Genomic DNA, 21925 nt, shown 5'->3' on the forward strand with positions numbered 1-21925 from the left:
GCAATGCATTATGCTTGTGTTTTTAACTAAATGTCAATCAGATTTTATTGTTGAGATATTTTGTTACTGTTTTTGTTGTTCAGTCTCTGATTGTTGTGTCTGACTCTTCATGTACCACAGCAAGCCAGGCTTTCCTGTCCTCCCTGTCTTCGGGAGTCTGTTCAAATTCGAGTTCATTGCGTCGATGACTCTATGTCAGGGGTCCCCAACCTCCGGTCCATGGACCGGTACTGGGCCGCGGCATGCCAGCAACCGGTCCACACAAACAAGCAAAGCCCCATCTGTGGGATGCAGGCAACACACACCATGCACTCTCCGGTCCGTGGAAAAACCTTTCTTCACGGAACCGGTCCCTGGTGCCCAAAAGGTTGGGAACCTCTGCTCTATGTAACCATCTCATCTCCTCTGCCTTCCCCTTCTCCTTTTGCCTTCAGTCTTTCCCAACATCAGGGTCTTTTCCATTGAGTCCTCTCTTATTTGATGGCCAAAATATTTGAGCTTGATACATTTAGTGGACACCAAATAAGAAATAGCTGATTATTTCAGAAAAGAATGGATGGCCTATAACCTAATCAGGCCAGTCTTTTTTTCCTGATGGATGGATAATTTTTTTCTGAGCTGAGCTGAAATCTTTAGGAAAAATCTGTGATTTAAAGCTTAAAGAACCATTTTCTGTGGTTGTGAAATCTAGGCATTGGCTTCTAGGTTGGACAATACAGTCAAGAACTATATAAGAAGCAGAAATGGAAGGTAGGAAAAGCATCCTGACTGCTCCTGATGTGGGTAGCAGGCATGGATCAAATAGTATACTTTAAATTAAGCCTGCCTGACCAAAACTAATTTTAGGCTGCATTTGGTTGAATAGTTGAGATGTAATACTGAGCTTATTAAAATAAATAAAAATATTAAACTCCGTCATTGGCATATTTGTCATATTATGTTAACTCATTCGTTCATTTCTGTATTTAAAAAAGTCAAGTGTTTTAATTAAAAAATGGATTGATTTAAGCAAGCAAAAAATAAACAACAAAATTAGGCTACAAATGATTATTTTTATCTCTTAATTTCAGAAAACCCCTACAGCACATGCCATGAAGGAAGAAAATTTTTTCCGGCGAAGGTTCTCACTCTGTCCTGCTGCATCTACTCCTCAGAAAATTGATCCTCGCAAGCTGACCCGGAACTTGTTTTTTGGGGCTGATAATGAGATCTATCCCATTAGCCCAGGTGCGTGTGTTTCAGTATATTTTAAAATGTGCTACACAATGGAGATGGAGAAATGGGAAATTAAGACCTTTGAGCAGTTGTTGTAACTTGCAGTAGTAGATTTGGAAGAATTTCCAACTCCTGATGATTTTCTGACCTGCCCAAAAAATATTGGAGACAAAAAAAGACTAGGTTTGTATTTGAAAGGATTTGTGCATAAGCTCCAGCTTCTGATATGGACAAAATAGTCCTGACCATGTTTTCAGGAACTTGGTGCTGTGTTTTTTGATCTATCCTCTTGAGCCACAGTTTTTATACCTATTTGGGGAACTTTGGAATGCAAGTGAGAAACTCAGTAGATCTGAGAAGCCTAACTTTTGCATATCCTATGGATTATTATTAAGAATAGTGTTGGTATACACTCTTGCAAAATCTTCTAAGCTCTTAATTCAGGCTTGGACATCCTCTGACCGTCCAGATTTGTTTAGATTGGGCTCCTGTCATCCTTGATCCATTAAATCAGGGGTAGTCAACCTTGGCTCTTTTATGACTCGTGGATTTCAACTTCCAGAATTCCTGAGCCAGCTGTGCTGGCTCAGGAATTCTGGGAGTTGAAGTCCACCAGTCATAAAAGAGCCAAGGTTGACTACCCCTACATTAAATTATACTGGGCAGGTTTATAGGAAGAGAAGTTTGTTTGTGTATTTGTTTAGAACATTTATATGTCTACCAAACTCAGACAATTAGATTTTGGAACTGCATAGAAGAAATAGTAAAGCAAAAATATAAGGAAAATAACATACCATTAAAATCACCTAAAACAGTAACCAGAGTTATACTATAAAACAATTGGGGTTTCTGCTTATCCTGACCTAAAGCACCTGGGGAAATTAATATGTGTTCCTTAAAAATAATGGTTAAATTTGAGTCCTTATTTAAAAGAAAGGGAGGACTTGGAAGAAAGAAATGGAAGAGGTATGGAAGAAGAAGCAGGGCGTTAGACCTAGGAAAAGGGGGACACCTAATCTTGTTCTTCCGAGCTATCATTAAAAATTGGAATCTACAAGAAGCTGAATAAGGCAAGGAAAGAAAGTAGAGGATTTTTGCTTCAGAAATCAATTTATCTGTTATTTATTTATTTATTTAAAAATAAATAACTTAAATATAGGGCGGGAAGAGGAACGCCTGAGTCCCGCCGACTGTTAGTTAAATTTTTATGTGGTTTTTGTTAATGTTTTAAATTTTAATCAATTTTTCTTTATAAATTTATAACAGATTAATTTTATACTAATTTTGGGGAGATTTTTAATGGGATCCGGTCAGGGCGAACAACCTTAAGCCATGTTAAAAATGAACCACATGTATAGCCAGAAAGCTATATTAGAATTTGGATTTTTTTTTTATTTGTGTGATGCTAGTTAAGCCTTATTGTCTCCTGATTTTTATTTCTCTGTATAAAGGTGGGAACTGTACACTCATGAAGTCATAATTTCTCTGTAGAATTTTATAATCTGGTGTAACTAGTTGGATTGTACTCAAATTTCCTAAAAGTTATTTCCATTTGTAGCAGACTTCCCCCACCATGTTGTGGTCTCCTTATAGTATTCATTTTGCATTATCTTATAGATTTGTTGTCTTTAGTTGAGACAAACTCAATATTTATGTATAACAGAAAAAATATATTTTAATATCTAAATGTAATATTCATTACAGTTTACCTTTTATTTCTTTTTTTAAGTTAAAGTTGGATTTTGTTTATTCTCTTATGAAATTACCGTAATCTCCGAAGGGGAGAAAATAAGCTGAAATCTCTTTAACAGATGCCACCAAGAAACATGGTCAAGAGACTGCATTGTAAAGATTATTTTCTTTTTCTGTTTTTAGCTTTTACTCACTAGAGAGACAATATGTATTGTCAGACCATTATCTCTCTGAAACATTGGGTTTAATCAAATGATGTTAAGCAGTATTTCTCTGGAAGATAAATAATAACAGTGAGAATTACCAAGTTACTAACTTAAAGCAGAAGGGAAGGCAGGTTGAAAAGATCAAGCTGGGAAAGGAGTTTGAGATTTCCAAGCCCAGTCATTCTAAGAAGAAGTTAAATTTATATGCTACCAGGCTCCCAGCTACTCTGAGCAGTTTACAATTGCTACAGACATTCAAAAACAAAGAATAATACAAAGGTAGCATGCTACAGATTTCCCTAAATTGGTGTCCTCTATACGTGTTGGACATCACCTTTTATAATAGCTTCCTACCCAATATGAACAAAGCTTATAGTGGTGAGAGAATTCCAGAAATCAAAATCCAATATATTTGGAAGACATATGGTTGAAGAAAATACCCACTTCCTTTTCTGTAGTATGCAACCCTAAGGTGTAGTTATTGTTGTGTACTACATCTGCTTTTGATTTCTTTAAAAACACAGTATGTATTTCAGCAGTTCTTAAAGCTTTGTTTAATGTTTTGTTTCAGGAAAAGACATGGAAGGAAATAGTTTGCCCATACTGAAGGATGAGATTCCTCAGACACCAAACTCTACTAATAAGGTAATGATGATTACAGATAATTCTTGCTCCTATTAAACTTGGATTAAGTTGACCAGTCAATGGATAAAATGTCTGGTGCTGTACAGTGAATTTCCTGTGTTTGTAGCTAAATTCTTGTTGCATTATACTAGAGACAAGTGAAAGATTCACTAATTTATGCCATTTTTGGATATGATTATCTACTCTGACATTCAAGGGTAGCTGATCATTATCCAAAGCACATCATAGGAAGTTCTTGACTTAGAACAGATGCTTAGCAACTGTTTGAAGTTACGATTGACATCCCCAGGGCTACTTATGACTTGAATTCAAAATTCTGACACACACCCACACACCATGCAGTAACATGATTGCATTTTGGGCTCTTGGCAACCGTCGGAAAGAGATTGTTCCAATTGAGGGGTCAAGTGGGGAATTAGTCTGGAATCTGAATGCCATTGAATTTTATCTAGTCTTTTCCGGGGCAAACTGCCGCTCTGGGACCATTCCTTGAAGTAGGCAATATAGAACAATAAAGTAGCTAGTTTAAACTCTTCATGTGTGGGTCTGGTTGTTCCTGGATAATATGGCCCATATTTAAAGTTGTTTGCAGCATCCTGTGGTCATGTGACCACAATTTATAATGTTTTTTTGCTGGAAATCTGCATTTGCTTCCAGTTTTAGGCAAAAATTGCCCATTATGGATAATGGATTCACTCAATAATTGAGGCATTTGCTTAATGACTGCTGGAAAAAAATGTCATAAAATCCGGTGTGGTTATGTGGTGATTCATTTAATGACCTGCAAGAATTATGACTGTAATTCCAGGCTCAATTATAGTCATACGTCAAGGACTACCTGTACAAATGTGGGGGCAATCCCCTTTCCCAGCTCTAAAGGTTTGTCATAACCTCCAGAGTAGGGAAAATGTTTGCAATGCTGAGCAAATATAAAAACCACCACCAGGTGATCATTTTAATTTGAAATATTTGATTTAGTTTGACCCTGGTGGTTAGAATTGCCCAGACAATCGTGGAAGAGGTACTAAGCCTATGCAGGTATTCATTGTGGTGAACCAGTTTGGATGAGCTTCATGCATCAAATCAAACACACAGAGAATTGAAACAGGACCGTTTGTACACATTATGCACTTGCAGTTTAATGGGCAAAATCAGTCCAATTTAAATTTTAAATCCTGTTCAGAAATTCATTCTGAATTAAATTTGACTTGCACTCCTGAAGCAGTTAGAGAGAACATCTCTCTCCATATTCATGTGCTTCCTTGACTTCAAATCATTATTTCATGTTCTGATTTGGAGGTTTCTGTAACCGTATCATAAATGTTTGTGTGTTCAAATGCTACACTATAAACGGCTTTGTTGCTGGTTACAATTCAGTGTTTGGCATTCAGCACCAATTTCCTGATTATTATTGTTGTTATGAGGGAACAATCTTATAGCCGCTTAACTCCCCACACCTAGCTGCAGTGTTTTGCCATTATTTCCTGGATGGATCTCTGTTTAAAGGGCAAATTGATTGTGGCTATTCTTGATGTATAAGCTAGAAACCAGCTCACCCTGGTTGTGTTTGCACTAGTTTCACACACAAAGGAAACAACATGTGTTGTTTATATGTGTAATATTTCCACTAAATCATGCTCTGATCTCTGAGGAAGTTGCTCTGCTTTTTTAAATACCACAATAAAATATCTGCTCCATACCTAAAGAAGGTTAAACAAGCTTTAATTTTGCATAATGGAAATGATCTGCATGAGGGACGCATAGTCTACATTCCCCAAAAGCCTTGAATTCAGCTCCTCCTCTGAACCTCTCCAAGTTGAAACTAAATTGTAATTTTCAGATAAAAGAAGGGAAAATAAGTTTAGGGAGAAAAGAGAAAGTAATAAAATGGAGAATATGAGAGATGTGATTTATGTTAAAATTAAATGTAAATAAATTTAATCAAATACAATTTTTGTCATATTCTTTGTCATGGTCCTATTTATTTGGGGAGAAGACAATCCCAGGATATTTGGGTCAAGCTTAGTGGTGCCCTCAGTCTGAATTATTTTTTGCCTCTTATTCACTTTTCCAATAGGCATTTTAACTTTCATTTTTCCACTTTTTAGAATACATAGATTTAGATGCTCATGTTGTACATGTGGATTCCTGATAGTGACCTCCTTAGCCTCTTTTGTCTGCATTAGAGAGCTTAGCTCCTTCTCCTATAGTAGGGGTGTCAAACTGCCGGCCCGCGGGCTGGTTTCATCATACCGGAGCTGCGCCCACCCCATTGCTGGCAATGGCGAAAAAGCTTCGATATGTCGCGCAACATCACATGATGTCGCGAGTTTGACATGCCTGTCCTACAGCTTTCATAGAAGTTTCATCTGCAGAAACCAGCAGGTGGCATTATGTAGCATTCCATTATTAAAATCTCTGCCTGTTGTTTTCTGCATATCAAGCAACTACTAAAGCCATAGTAAGAACCTAAGACCTTCCTCTACTTTAGACACACAGAGGCCAAAACGTTGATCCAGACTAAAATTAACACAGCCCCTGGTTGGTAGATTCCTGTTTCTTTTCTCCGTTCACTCAGGAAATTAAGCAGCAGTTTGCTTTCTTTTCCGTAAGCATACATTTTAACTAAAGGTGAAAATGAGGGGGAAAAAAGAAACAGCTCTGCCATTCTTCTGTCACTTGGGCCAAAAAGCAAACAAGGCAGAGAGCTCTTCCAACCTGAATATCTTAAATAAATAACCCCCAAAGAGACAGCCAGCATTTTATTTCATTTTTATTTTATTTATATCCTACCTTTATTATTTGTATAAATAACTCAAGGTGGAGATTTTACCTAATATTTGATTGCTCTGCTTCTGAACCTTAAAAAGAAAAGTCCAGCCTCACCACCACAACAGGCAGCCTCACCATCCAGTATGAAATGACAATCAAAGGCAAAGAACAAGGGGAATGTTCCTGCTCACAGCATAAACCAACCAATTGGAAAAGAGACATTTCTGTGAGAGGCAGTGAAGCGCATCAAATGGGCTGGACACCTCTGTGACAGCAGAGGTGGAAAAGCACTATTTCTGATCAGAAGGCAGAAGAATTGGAAATTGCTTGCCTTTCTGGCAGGCTAGCTGGGCTAAGAATTATGTCATTCAGTCATGTTCTTCTGAAACAAATAGATGGCTTATCTCCATGCTAGGGCAAAGTATGGATCAACCCAAACTTCCTGTATATCCAATTAATGGAATTTCCATTATGGGAATCAAAGGCTGAAGCAAATGGCTATAGCATGTTGTTATCTCACTAAAAAAATGGTAAATGCTTATATCTTTTCTGAAAACTGATGCCTGACAAACTCCTGAGGAACTTTTTTTTTTTGTAGAGGTGAGAATTCATATAAGTCCTGGGTGATTGGTTGGTTGGTTGGTTGGTTGGTTGATTGATGGATTGATTGATTATGACTGCAAGTTGTAGTGATGTAATGCTAACTTGGTAAATCTGCAGTCCACATTCCATTAGGTTGATATTTCCATGATAGAACAAGGATAAATAACAATAATTGACTGTGCCATTGAAGTATCTAGTCCCTGCTGGCCCTAGTAAAACTTGCCATGCCTAACAATTGAATGGAAGGTGCGGTTCTGCCCTGGAACATTTGGAGCATGGCCAGCAGATTGCTGACTTCCAAAGACAATTCCATTCAATCTAAAATGTCTTCATGGGAGGCCTTCTGCTGGCATCAGATAGGAAACTACTTTTGTACAGGAACACCTTCAGCCTGCCTCAGCAATGGGTTGGCAACAAGATTGAGGTATGGCATATTATTGAGAAACTGTTAAGTAGAGCATCTTCATGCATTGTAGGGAAAAAACCGGTTAATTATCAGTGGTGAATTGGCCCTGGTCTATTTTGAAATGCACTGGAGGAACAAAAAACTCTTTGCCTTCACAACCAGCATTTTCACTTGAGCTGCCAAGTGAGTGGTCTGTCTGTAGCCTAAAAATGAGAGTCAGAATATATTGATTACTATTGCTATTCACCTTCTTTTCCAACATTGTTGGAGAGGAGAGGAGAGATAGACAAACTGGAGCAAAATGACCTTGCAGTTGTGCCTTTTCCTTGAGCAAACTGTGGGAATAGAATGCAAATAACAAAAACTGCAACACAGCATGAATATTGATATTTGTTTATATTTATGAGTTAACAGTGTCTGTCTGTGCACTGTATCGGCCCTAATATCTGCTATCAAGCCAAGTCAGATGTTGTTGGCAACTGTTTCTGTTAATAGAGGATCTAAGCAAGTATGATTTTAAGAACAAAATGTTTATCATCTCTCCCTGAGTCCTGTTTTTTAGAGTTCAAACATTATAGGAACATTTATGGTTATCAAAGCATGATTATCTTTGTTATTTTTGTGCTGCACAAATAATGTGGGTATAAATCTTTGGCCTGGATTTTCTTTCCATCGAATTGCTACTATCTAAAACTAAAATTGTTTTTTGTTGTAGTAGTGCTCCCTCCTCCACACATAGTGGAAGGATGGGGGAACACATTTCCATGGTCAGATAATCCTTGACTTACAACTGTAATTGAGCCTGGCAATTATAGTCATAAGTCATAACAGTCGTAAATATGGCGTTGTAATTTCATAACCAGGTTATAAGTAGCTTTTGGGGGCTCTGTTGTAACTTTGACCAGTCACTAAGTGACCAGTTATAAGTTGATGTATTAAATCCTCAGTAATCATCATCATCATCATCATCATCACTGCATTGAGGGAGAGGGTGGTGGTTATGTCAAGGAATAAACTTACAAATTTAACATCTGGTAAATGAGGTTCTTGTGACATCCATATCCATCTATAGTGAATATTTTCTATATAGGAAGCTCTTTACCATGATAGCCATTTCAGAGTGCCCACATTCTCTCCATGTTTCAATATTACAGATGTTCCTACCAAACCATTTAGTTCATCATCATAAAAAAAATTATAAAATGATTTCATATTTATCTAATTCCTGTCTTTTCTTTTTTCTTCTTTTCATAGACTGAGCACAAATTTTGCAATGGGTCTGATAAGGAGTGTGTATCTCCTACTGGAAGAAATAATAAGAAGGAAACATTAAAGGTAGATGGAAGAAGATTAAGCTGCATCCTTTGTTCTTAAGTTTCCATAGGCATAGGCAAACAAACAGTCTTACTATACATCATGCTGAAAACAGTATGCAAAACAGCCTTGTCAACTAAGGTCTCCTAATCTCTAAAATAACCTTGCATTTATTATTCTCAAAGTCCTTCAAATTTTCATAATGGTGATTTGTTTATTTAATTGATTCTAATCTGGATTCTGCCTATTTTAGGCCTTGCTATATATCCCCAAAATGAGTTAAAATAGTTTTGCATAGCAGATTGCCTTGTTCACTAGATTAATGAATCTGGTTTTTCCAGTCTTTACAGGATCTTAAGAAGATGATTTTTCTATCCATATTATCTGGAGATATCAGGAATTGAACTTAAGATCTCTTGTATTACCCTTTAGAAAGTATTAAGCTATAACTTCTAGCATCCCTAATCTTTGGCCCCACTGCTAGGTTATTGGACTTGTAGTTTAACAATACCAGGAAGGCCAGTATTTCCTGTCACCACCAAGCCATAGTCCCTTAACATTTCAATGTTTTTGCAGCCATGTGCACACACTACTGTATATGGCTCTTCAGAATTCCTTCAGAATATCAGTATGAAAGCAGGTGCTTTGGTTACTAAAACTATTTGCATAATATACACAATAAAGATATTTGCGGGGGGGGTCATGAACCTTGTTCGATAGTGAGTATGTACATATTTTTATGCATGCCATGATTACTGCAATAAGCTGGTCGCTCTAGAGATTTGAAAACCAGTTAGTTGTCTAAACATTTATTTTGACTAATGGATAATATTTATATAATGCAACTTCCAGATTTCTGGCAGATTCTTCAATTTTAAGGCATTTATTTTCAAAATTATTTCTTAGTAATGAAAATGTATCACACTCTTCTCCTGAAGACACAGGGTAACATATGTACCCCTATTTACTTTTCCCCAAATCCTATGAGGATTTGTTAGTTGTATGAATGAGTAACAGGTTAGTTCTTGATTGGAGTAGCTATAGAACTGTAATGAGTCGAATACCAAAATAAAAATATTTTACAGACAAAGGGAAGAGGGGAATACCTGATGGAACCCAATTGCTGTTGTATTTAATGCTGCAAAAATATTTCCAGCGAATTGTTTCTGGGGGCAGAGGAATGCCACTTAAATGGGGAACATAGCCTATCTTCTTTTCTTTGTTTTTTCTCTCTTTTTGCCAGTAATAGAAAGAGGAAAAAAATGTGTTCCTGACTGATACTTTATCTCTCTGATATAATAGGTTCAGAAAAAAAACTACAGGCAGGAGAAGAAAAAAGCCACCAAACAACTCTTCAGTGCTTTGAAAGATCCCCGTGTGGTCATTATGGCAGATTGGTTGAAGGTAATTTGATGCAAAATGTCGTTTTAAGAATATGTATGTAAGGAGTCTGAACAGTTTTTAGAATTGTGCATTATAATTCATTCACTGCTTCCTACCCAGAATTTATTTACTGCTATAAAATAGCCCTCTTGGGAAACAAGCAATAAATATATTTGAAGTCATAGCCAAGGTAGAGATCGTGTCTTTGTAGCAAAACAGGAGAGGAAGCACAGTTTAAAAGAAGGAAGAATATTATCAGTGGGACTGGTAGCATCCTTGATTTGTTTAGCAAATGCTTTTGTATGGCTTACAGCTATTATTCCCATCTTTTCCTTTTTTTAAAAAAAACCACACAATTTTATTGTTCGATTATTTGTTTGGTTGTGCCTATATGCCACTCCAATCATTAGTCAACTCTGAGCAGTTTACAGTGCTAACATACATACACAACTTAAATAGCAAAAATAGCCAACAGTAATACTTACACGAGAGCCAATTTAGTATATGTTAAGGCACCAAGTTAGAAACTTGGAGACTGAATTCTAGCCCCATCCTAGGCACAAAGCCAGCTGGGTGACCTTGGGGCAGCCCCCTTGTCTCAGCCCTAGGAAGCCAGGAGTGGCAAATCACTGCTGAAAAAGCTTGCCAAGAAAATTGCATGGACTTTTCCAGGCAGTCCCCAGAAGCCAAGAATAACTCAAAGGCACTAATATACAGATTCATTTAGGCCAGAAGTGAGAGACTGTAGGAATTAAAAGGAGCACTTCTTGTTTAAATGTGACTGTGATTTGGGATTGAGGAGAAAGACTTGAAGGGAAAGGGAAAAGGAAAAAATTATTCATTAGCTTTTTAAGAGATAACCTGTCCAATTTCTTCTCAGAGAGTTTTAACTGGAAGCTTGGTTTAAACCTCAAAACATTTAATGTAGTTGAGCTAAATAAGACACTTGGAATAACTGAATTTAGAACGAAGGTCTTGTTCTGCACCATTAAAAAAACTCTTTTATTGGTTTAGAGTATTTGTCCTTATTCTTGTTCTCCAGATACGTGGCACTCTGAAGAGCTGGACTAAACTGTGGTGTGTACTGAAACCTGGAGTGCTCCTAATCTATAAAACTCCAAAGACTGGACAGTGGGTGGGCACCATTTTGCTTCATTCTTGTGAGCTCATTGAGAGACCCTCCAAAAAAGATGGCTTCTGTTTCAAACTTTTCCATCCTTTGGACCAGTCCATTTGGGCTGTGAAGGTAAGAAGAACGCTCATCTGAACAGATTATATCAGGCTTCCTTGCAGGAAACTAGAAGGGCTCTACCAACATGCACAAAAACTACTGAGGGCTATTGAGGTTTCAATCATCTTTGTGTGTAGCAACCAGCTTGTTTAATGATCCAATCCTGCGAGGCGTATATGTGTGCCCCACTAATAATAAAATAAGATAACCTTTATTGTCACTTTTTTCTGTGAACACACTGACACACGTTAAAAAATGAAATAAGCTGAAATGTTGAAAGTCCACTCAAGCTAAAAGCACTATCCGGGAGGGAATGCTTTAACCAGGTTTCCATTGCAACGATGACACAGCAGTTTCTCTTAACAGTTTGTTATTAACTCTAGCTTCATGTAATCCATTTGTGACTTGGTTGTGAGTTTTCGTCATTTGTCTATTGTGTATATTGTAATTCAGTATCCCGTATATTGCAAATTGCGTTATTGAGAATTTGGCAGCTAACTAAATTTTTAAAGAAATAGCTTGGGGTTTTAAATTTTGGGGAGGGGGGAGAAAAGCTGAATACATTCACAATTTGAACAAAATTGTTTCTCTAAATATATTTCTTGCCAATCCTTATTTAGTTTAATCAAATACTATTTTCTTTCATTTTTTTTTCAACGGTGAGACTTTCAGTGACATTTACTAGGTAGAATATTATGCTCTTACAGTTATTTTGTTACGATATGGCCAACAGATGTGCAAAGGTCCTTCATTGCATGCTTCTCCTTTCAGCAGTTTGCAACCTCCCAGATTTGACTTAAATCCAAGGAAATAAATCATGTGGTAACTTCTCACATTAGGTGTTTACAATTGTAAAAGTGTAAACATCCAGCTCCAGGGTGATAGAACAGCGTGTACCAGAAAACAATAAGGCCAGCAGTAGTTATCTCCAACAACAAAGACAAAAAATATCAGTGGAATATCGTAGAATTTCTCAGAAAAACTAAAACCTCTTTCACACTGGAAAACTTTGGGAATCTTTCAAAGCAGATTTCAGCTCAGCATTACTCCTTTTAGAGAATTCTAAGCCAGTTTGAAAACAGTTCTGGACCTCTGGGATACCACAGTAAACAAATTATGTCTGCCTCGGGTGTAATATATTTGAAAGCATAGTAAATGTGGTATTTTTTTCTATTGTGATTCTGTGGATCCATTTGCCTATTTACAGGGCTCTTGCTTCATCAAACCTTCTGGCTGCAGGGACCAAGGATTGGTCCTGGCCGTATCTGATATTAAATTAATTGTAAGGTGTATAAATAATGGATTTCTCTGACTGAGACATATAGAAGATGGGTCATAAAAAGAACACTTGTTGGGTAGGAGTGAATATGACCTCTTTTAGTGTTGGAACTAAAAACTAGAGAAATATAAGGTGAAAGAAACTATTGTATCAAGTAGCTTAGCAGCTAGTGTATAAAAAGCTGATTAATTTAATAAGGAAGTTGTGTACTGTCAAATACGAAGTAGTGGAATGGTCCCTGCCCCACATAAAAAAGAAGTCTCTCTTGCCCATCTATATGATATTGTGGAGCTTGGAAAACTGAGCTGCTTAAGGTTTGATTGGGCTTCTGCTTCAGAGGAAATGATGAAGAGACTTCTGGATTTCCTTACTCCTGCCTCTAAAACCAGAACACTGTTCACCTTGGTTGCCCACTCAATCTCTGCTCCTTCACAGTCACAGGAATTCTGTCACAAAAGAAAATACAATTAGGAAATAAGGAAAATGGGGGTCAGGGTTCTCTTGATCAGCTGAATAGCCCTTCCTCTTCTCCCTTCCTTATCCATTGAAATCACAGGAGACAGCCATGAGGGCACTTGTAGTGGCACAAAAGTTCAATAGAAGCTACAAGGGATGTTACGACTGGCTGTGGAAAAGTATCTTGTGATTGGAATCGGGAGTTTCACAAGTTCCTTGTAGTATACGAAGACAGGGCAGGTAGCATTGGGTGACTTCACACTAATTTATAATAGATTTGAGTTGATGATCAGATCCAGATATTGTGATTTGTAGATGCAGCTAATGACAAAGTGTATTCCCAGTCAGTTACGACGTGTGGAATAAACCATGATTATGCAAATTATGATTAATGTAGTATGTAGATATAGGCCAACCCAGTCTATATCTGAAATGTAGAGAAAAACCATGGATATTTGTCAGCAGAAAACCAACAGTGGAAGTTCTGTATGGAACTAAATGTTTCACCACAATAGTACCATTTACAGTATATGAATGTAGTCAGGTTTTTATACAGTAAAATTCCACGCTAAGCAGTCCAGTAGCAGCTTTCTGCAGGCTCTGGAAACATTCCCAGCCCCTTGTGATTCTCTGAAACAGTTTCTTCAGCAGAAATGCCACATTGGATTTCACCCCTAATCCATAACTTGAGCATTCTAGATAGTCTTTTTTTTTAAATCAGAATTTAACATGACATTTCCCCCCCGATTCAGTCAGTCTTCGCTAATAGAAAGCTGTCTTTGTTACAATGATACCTTTGACATTATGCAGGCCCTACTGCACAATAAAGAGATTATTGCCCCAATGGCCTGTGCTGCTTCTATTTATATATAGGCAAGAAATGAAATACTCCAGGATGCAAGTAAATATGATTTGCGTCCAGAGTGTGATTAATGAGAGAGGACTTGCCAGCTCTAGGGAGGTGTGGAAATTAATATGTGCCTTAGTCTTCCAGAGGAGTGTCCCTGAAGCACACACACTTGCATGGGGCACATTGATAAAAGTAACAACTCAGCAGGCTGACAGCAGAGACCCTGTGAGGAGGATTTTCACTTTAAATTAATATGGCGCTGCTCATTCAGGCTCCAGAGATTTTCTGTGAACAGAAGATCTTTGGCTTCATAGTGCTGTGCAGTTTTTCTCACTAGAGATCTGTCAGAGTGGAATAGCAACCCTCCGGATGAAATTCTTCTGACTGACCCCCCCTCCCTCCCCCAAATAGTACCTTTTATGTCAAAGCTGTTAGAAAATGAACTTCATCGGTAAATTTTAACTCTTAGATTAAAATGAAAATCATACTGTTACTGTTCATGTAGGAGTATTAAATTCTATAATCAAACGATTCCTGTATTTTTTTGTTTGAAATTACTGAGTACAACCTCAGATAGGGAGAAGGAGAACTACACATGTTTTGAATTGCTGTACAGATTGAGACTCCTTAAGTGTCCTTATGAGCTGTTGGTTAGTATTTGGATGATCACTAACAATGATGGAACGTTAACTTTATAAGGATCTTGGTAATGCCACTCCCTGCATTTGTGTACCGGTAGTCCTCACTTAATAACTCTAACTGAAACTGGCAACTCTGTCACTAAGTGATGCAGCCATTAAGTGAAACATCATATAACTACTCCACTTAGTGATGGCATTCGCAGTTGCTTTTGCTGATATTGAATCCCATGTGGTCATCAGGCGAGGACCTACCTGGATCCAAGTCATTTTTGGAAAAAGTTGAAAAAAGCTTCACCTCAACTCTCCTTATATACTTCTCTTTCCTCCATCACTGCCTTTTTTATATATATAAATATTTTATTAATTTTCTAGTTTTACAATAATAAGCACTTAATAAACAACGTGTTGTCCTGGGTCCAATAGTAATTCAGTGGTACATATTAACTTCTTCAATCTAGGCCCAATATTACATCATCCAATGCTTCCTCTCTTCTTCCGGTAGTACATATTTTCCCACATTAGGCAAATACAATTCTTATTGTTGTTAATACATATACAATTGAATATTAACATCTTTGTTACATTTTCCTAATAATATCAGTAATGTCAGTTTAAAATATCTTTTCTAACCAAAATATATCTTAATTTGGATCTCCATTTGCCCTATAGTTTATAAATTATCCACATGAACAAAATTATATGATAGGGGTTTTATATTCTCTTTCCTGCAGATCCAGTCAACTATTATTGACATTTTTACTCTTGTTTTCCTTTAAGGAAAATTTTATATTTTGATATGAATTGATTGATGAAATGATTTATTTGCCATATATAGACACCTTTGCAAAACAATGCAGGGTAGCATACAATTAAAAACAGACCCACCACATCTAAAAACCAGATTGTCATGAAATACATTAAAATATTTTGACCTGTCATGCAAGTTTGAAACAGAGGCTAAATTGAAGAGATAATGACTTACTCAAAATATTGAGTAAGCCACAGTTTTTAGAGTTCCACATCCTAAACTATAAATTGTAGTTTGCAAACCACATTGGCAAAGTTTACATAAGCAAAACACATTGTATAAATATAATTTGTGAGTTACATAGAGCTGTGTAATAAATTGTGGAGGTGGGATAGTTTGATCCAGGCCTTATTAGTCCAAATCTAAGAGTTTGTTGTTTGCCATACGCTATAAAACCCAATCAAATGAAGATCTTGATTTTGCATTTTGTGGATGGAATGGTGAGGCACCAAATATGGTAATACAGGAGACAATTGATGGGGAAATGATCAGAATTGCTGAAGCTGTATATTTTCCGACCTACTTTTTAATGACTTAATGACATTTCTGGCAGAGAATGGCTGCATTATGTATTTGCCCTCCCCAGCAAAGGTCAGGCAGGTGTGCGTGTGTGTGTGTGTGTACTGTCTTTCACTGGATGGTTTTGTGAAAGAAAGTAAAGCTATCTCTATGGTAACATAAGAGATAATTTGAACAAGAGTTGCAAAGTTCATCCCTCAACAGTATAATGGCTTGTAATGCTACTGCTGACATTAATAAGATCTGACAGCTTGCCTTGTGATTTTCCTCTTTCCCTAGTTATAACGTAGGAGCTGAGCGTAGGAAACATTCAGTGCTTTCTTGATATGATTTTTTTTAAAGGAATGTGGCAGGGGAAGAAGGATGCCGACATTTTAAAAATTAGATAAATAAGGGCTTGAAGGCAATAGTTAGAATGAATTTATCTGTTAAATGCATGAACAATCAAGTACAATAAGCTATTGTAGATTCTAACCTATTCAGCTGCTTGAAGAACCTAGGTATAAGTCTTATTAAACTCAGTGGAATTTGCTTGGAATTAAAAATGAGTAATCTGAAGTGTTCCTGATGTTATAGAGAATAATCCTCTCATTCGTTATCTTTGATGGTGGCTGGTGATGATTGAAGTCATTTGGAGTCTAAAACATCAGGAGAACACTAGATTACCTGTCCCATATCCCAGTTCCACCATGAAATTGCTAGCAGCATTCCAGCTGTAGTAGTTGGGTAAGGATTTGGCTAATGTACTGTATGTGAGTTCTTTTTTACTATTGCAAAGTACAGGAATGTCAAGCCCAGTGCAGGTAGCCAAGATCATTGAAGGGGAGTCAAGAACAGATTCTAGTAAGGAAGTTTTAATGCTAATTTGGGGTAAATACAGAATTTTGGAAACTTTAAGAGGAATTTCCCACCTTGCTTTATAGTCAGTTAATTAAGGGAGAAGCTTGGTGAGTGATTTTGAACACTTTTCCCCAGATTTTTTGGCACCTGGACTAAGTTGCCAGCCACCGGCTGACTCATCCTCTGTCTCTTGATTGTTGATGTCTACTCTCCCTTCTATTCCTTTCTCAGCTTCTCCAGCATGGAAAGAATGGAGAATCCACTAATAGGTTAAAGAAGTCCTCTAGCCCAATTAGACCAATCAATCAAGTTGCCACGCCCCTGCTGGCTGGACCATGCCCCAGTTTCGTTTGGTCTCAGCCCAGGACAGACGTGGAAATTGGCTCCCAAGGCAAACCTTAGGAGGATAGGTCGTATTTTCCCTTTGTTTAATTCCCATTGGTGGATTTTTCATTCTCTTGCCATCTGCTCAGCGCTGATCCCAGTTCGGCAAGTGTTCCAACGAGGCTTGTCTTAGCTTCCCTGAGGCAGTATTCCCCCCGCTTTGTCAGCTGCAGTTTTAAACGCAACGCGTCCACAATCTCTCACCAGGAGAAATGCCAAATATCACGATTTATGAAATTAAGAAAATTTGCCTTGAAGGATGGTTAAAAGGCAAGTAGTAAGATGGAATATTGGCTTTCCCAAGTTAGAATTTGCTGCAAGGAACCCCTGTAGGTAGACAGATAGCAGAATTGCATTTCTGTCATGTGCCATAAATACATGAGTGAATGAGAGAGTACAGCATTGTTTCCTGAAGGCGGAAGCTAGAGAGAGAAATTCCAAATAAATCTAGTGTTAACATGAAAAAAACAGTGAGTTGATGATTTTAAACTCAGATACAAGATTATGCATAACAGTAATGAGTCTTTTTAGATAAGATCTATAGATTATCATCCTGCATTAAACCAGGGATGGTCCAGATGATGAATTACAGTTCTCATGGTCTTTTACCATTGGTCAGATTGGTTACCTGTCATGAGTTCAGCCACCTTTGGAAGGGCACCTATATTAATCCTTGTTTTAAATAAAATACTAATAATCTTTGGGATTAAAACATAGATCTGCTGCATTCATATATCACAATAATGATGTCATTAAAGATGTGGGAGACCATGAACTCTAGTGCAACTCAGTGACTTTGAGTGACACTCTATCAGCCCAACCCACTTCACATTGTTTTAGGGGAAATGGGAGAAGACAACATATTTATGCTGCCTTGAATCATAGGAAATAAAGGTGAGATATAAATCTGTCTGGTTTAAATTTATTGCAGTTGTCTCTAAAATACCTGTTTTATACAACAGGAATTTACCTAGTTTTGAAATGAAGCCTGATGCTTATCCAGCTTTTCTTCCTAGCCACTGGATGAACAAAAATTTTTCAAACCATGTTAATGGGATTGTGTGGGAATCTGAATGTTGCCATAATGAAACATTGACTGTATGTTTACTGCTTGGTGGGCTTTCCCCTTTGGAGTGAATGATAGGCATGCTTTTCTAATTACATGGTTTTCAATTATATTGGGACTCTCATCAGCAAGAGGAAAAAGAAGGGAATAAACAAACTTCTGGGGAAGAGAAGAGAAAAATTATGGATGGCTGAATTTATAGGACCGTAAAGGTGTGCAGGCATGCACACACACACACACACACATGTAAATTGGGGGGGGGAGTCACCTTCAAAATAAAAGCAATGCAGTTGTATTTCATGCATGGCATACACTTACATTTGATTAATAATTTCCAATTGACCTCAGGTGGGCTGGACAGGGACAACCAAAGGGCTGGATGTGGTTGGGAGGCTGCCCAGGTCTGATCTAGGCCAGGATAACTGATCTGCTGGGGTGCATCTTTCTCCTGTGCTCCAATGAACAATGGTTGAATAGACTCATCTGAGCCTCTTAGATTCTTTGGGGCTTAGAATAATTCTGCCATACCAGATTTTTTTATAATACAGTCTTGTATTTAATTTATCACAAGAAACATAAAGAACATTTGGATATATTTGGAACAATTTGAAACATATTTTTATGGACAGTTAGGCTTATCACTTGAAACCATTCATTAAAATCTCTATTATTGTACTGAAACAGAACAAAAGAAGGTGGATTTTAAAACTGGCATATACCGGTAGTTTCAAAATAGGAAACTACATTCCAGCTCCAGTATTAGCATGGATTTAAGATCACCTCCAGCCTAACTATATTCTCACATTGTGTATCCTGTAAGGCTGATTTCAATTAATCTATCCATGAAGTGGCAGAAGAATGAGGAAAGTCTGGATCCTAAAGGGTTACCATGATAACTACTCAATGCCCTTCTACATTATGCATTAACTAGAAATAACCAGTGCAGCAGTTTTTATGAGTTCAAGTTATGATCAAATAAAAACATCCAAGGATCCTTCAAACTACTGCAAAGTTAATGGTTATACACAATCCTTTCTAGTCTTCATAATCAGAGCTCTTATGTTGAGTATTCTTCAGAAACTCTTGATAGTTTTCAAATAATCAAGAGGAAATACTGCAAAAATAATTGGACATGTTTCTTTGTTGCACAGTTTTTCTGACCTCATGTGGTTCTTGTTATCTTCAACTGAATACTTTCATTGTTCAGTAGGTGTTTGCTTACCTTATGTACAGTAATTAAAAGTGTACTTTTAAAGAACCCTGATATATTGTAGGTGAAAAATGGGTCTAATGACAATAGAGGTTTAAGAATTGTCCCCTGCTGTTGGACAGTTGATTGCCTGCATGCCGATCCATCTTGAAAAATCATCACAGAGAGGGCCTCCTTAGGGTGCCGTCGGCCAGTCAATGCCGGCTGGNGACCCCCAGGGGGAGAGCCTTCTCTGTGGCAGCTCCTGCCCTCTGGAATGACCTACCCCCCGACCTACGTACAACTACGGACCTGCGCCTCTTCCGCCGAGCCTTGAAAACCCATCTATTCCATGCGGCCGGCCTGGCGTAGTTTTGATTGTGTTTTGCTAGGGGTTTTATATGGGGTATTTTAGAGCAGGCTTTTTATTCAATATTTATTGTGATTTTTATTATTGCCTGTTCACCGCCCTGAGTCCCGTAAGGGAGATAGGGCGGTATATAAATTTAAATAATAAATAAATAAATAATAATCAGTATAAAACATAGAAAACACTTAGAATGAGTGATGTTTACACAAAGTTGCTGAGAACCAGCCTCCTACCTGCCTCTTTCTTGCATGTTTATTTATGCACACTTGTTTTTATTGCATCCCATCCTTGAATCCTGAATTGCCATGCAAAATGCCACATTCATTCAGTTATTCGGATAACTTTTTGACAGAATGACCTAAAATGTTCATATAAGTATGTGAACATCCTTGAAAGGATGAAAGGCACGTATCCTAAATTTAGATACAGGTAGTCCTTAGTTAACAACAGTAATTGTGACTGGAATTTTCATTACCAAACAATGCAGTCATAAAGTGTAACATGGAAGGCGTAGAAGTTCCAGTATAGGTAGTCCCTGACTTATGACCACACCTGGAAGTGGAATTTTGGTCACTAAATGACAACAGTCAATAAATAAGTCATGTGACTGGGCCCAATTTTTACAACCATTTTACCATGGTTATATTACCAAATCACATAGTCATTAAGTGAATCACATGATTGTTAAGTGAATCCAGCTCCCCCAATTGACTTTACATGTTGGAAGCTGACTAGGAAAGTCACAAATCATGATTACATGCAACCAGAGTATACCTGAGCCAGTTGCCAAGTCCAGATTACAATCATGTGACTACAGGGATAATGCTACAGTCATAATTTTGGGAACAGGTTGTAAGTCTTTTTTTTATAAAACTTTTATTAATTTTTAAGAATTACAGTTTTTAGTGCTTAGTAAACAGCATGTTGTCTGGGTTCAAATATTTAACATTAGCTTTTTCAATATAAATCTGTTCAATATTACACAATCCAGTATTTTTTCCCCTGATCCTCCTTTCTTCTCCATATTTTTTCCATTTTCACCTCAATACAGTTACAATTTTTGGTACTGTTAATGTATACAGAGTTAAATATAAACATCTTCATCATATTTTACTAATATCATACAAATAACAATCATATCAGTTCATAAATCAATAATGTCAATTCAATAATCAATATCCTGTTTTTCGTGCTCTTGTTAAAGTTTGATTTCCCATCAGTATTTGAAATATCTTTATCAGTTATGATTTTCTCAATATTAATTACATTTATATAGCTAAAAGTTTTATTCATATCAATCCTTCTCTTACCTTCATATTTCCTATATAAAAAAAAGAAAAAAATGCTATCTTAGTTCTAAATCATATCTTTCATTATAAAAGTCTAATTATATCTAAGGGTCATCCATTCTTTTAATCATATTCAAACAAGTATTTAAACATATAATGTCCCCTCTAAAAGGTCAAATCTTCTGTTTTTTAAATCTGACTTTCGCTTTCTTTCTTTGCCAAGTAGCTTCCAAGCTAGGGCAATTAGATCGCTCAGGAATTTTCTTTCTATTTTCATAAAAATTGCTTGGCACGAGGAGGACAATTTAGGTAGGGTATTTTTGGGGGGAATTCCGCCCATTTATATTTCTTAAGCTCCCAGTTTCTTTCTCCCTCTATTTCTCTTTTCATTCCCTGTCTCCCAAGTTGTGACATTTCCCCTAACAGCTCTATATTCCATTTTTTAAAATCTTCTTCTTTGCCATCAGATATATTTTGCAGACCTAAGGGGTAAAAGGTCTTTTGCATTTTCATTGTTATAGCTAAGTCTTGCAGTATTTGTTTGTATATAGTTGTTTATATTTCCCTTCATCTCTAAATCCATTTCCTCTGTTTCATCTTCTGATTATTTGTTCATACTTTGTATTCGTTATCTGGGAACTTTCTAGTTATAGATTTAATTTGGAGATTTGCTCATTTATATTGTTTAAATTGTTTTTAGTCTCATTATGATTTCTTTTTATGCCCTCTTTGCATTCAACAATTGTTTGGTGAATTAGTTGCAGCAT

General features: G+C 37.0%; 1 protein-coding gene across 1 annotated transcript in view; it reads left to right on the forward strand.

Moving 5' to 3' along the window:
- The first annotated feature begins 1070 nt into the window (after positions 1-1070).
- Positions 1071-21925, forward strand: part of OSBPL5 (oxysterol binding protein like 5) — a 55685-nt gene continuing 34830 nt past the window's right edge. Inside the window, exons 1-5 of the mRNA XM_015827001.2 lie at positions 1071-1227; positions 3685-3758; positions 8794-8874; positions 10156-10257; positions 11279-11482. Of these exons, the coding sequence (XP_015682487.1) occupies positions 1092-1227; positions 3685-3758; positions 8794-8874; positions 10156-10257; positions 11279-11482 (597 nt within the window). The 5' untranslated portion in view covers positions 1071-1091. The remainder of the gene's footprint in view (positions 1228-3684; positions 3759-8793; positions 8875-10155; positions 10258-11278; positions 11483-21925) is intronic.

This window comes from Protobothrops mucrosquamatus, unplaced genomic scaffold (assembly GCF_001527695.2).
Source record: "Protobothrops mucrosquamatus isolate PMUCROS unplaced genomic scaffold, P.Mucros_1.0 scaffold3430, whole genome shotgun sequence".
In the NCBI taxonomy this organism is placed as follows: Eukaryota; Metazoa; Chordata; class Lepidosauria; order Squamata; family Viperidae; genus Protobothrops; species Protobothrops mucrosquamatus.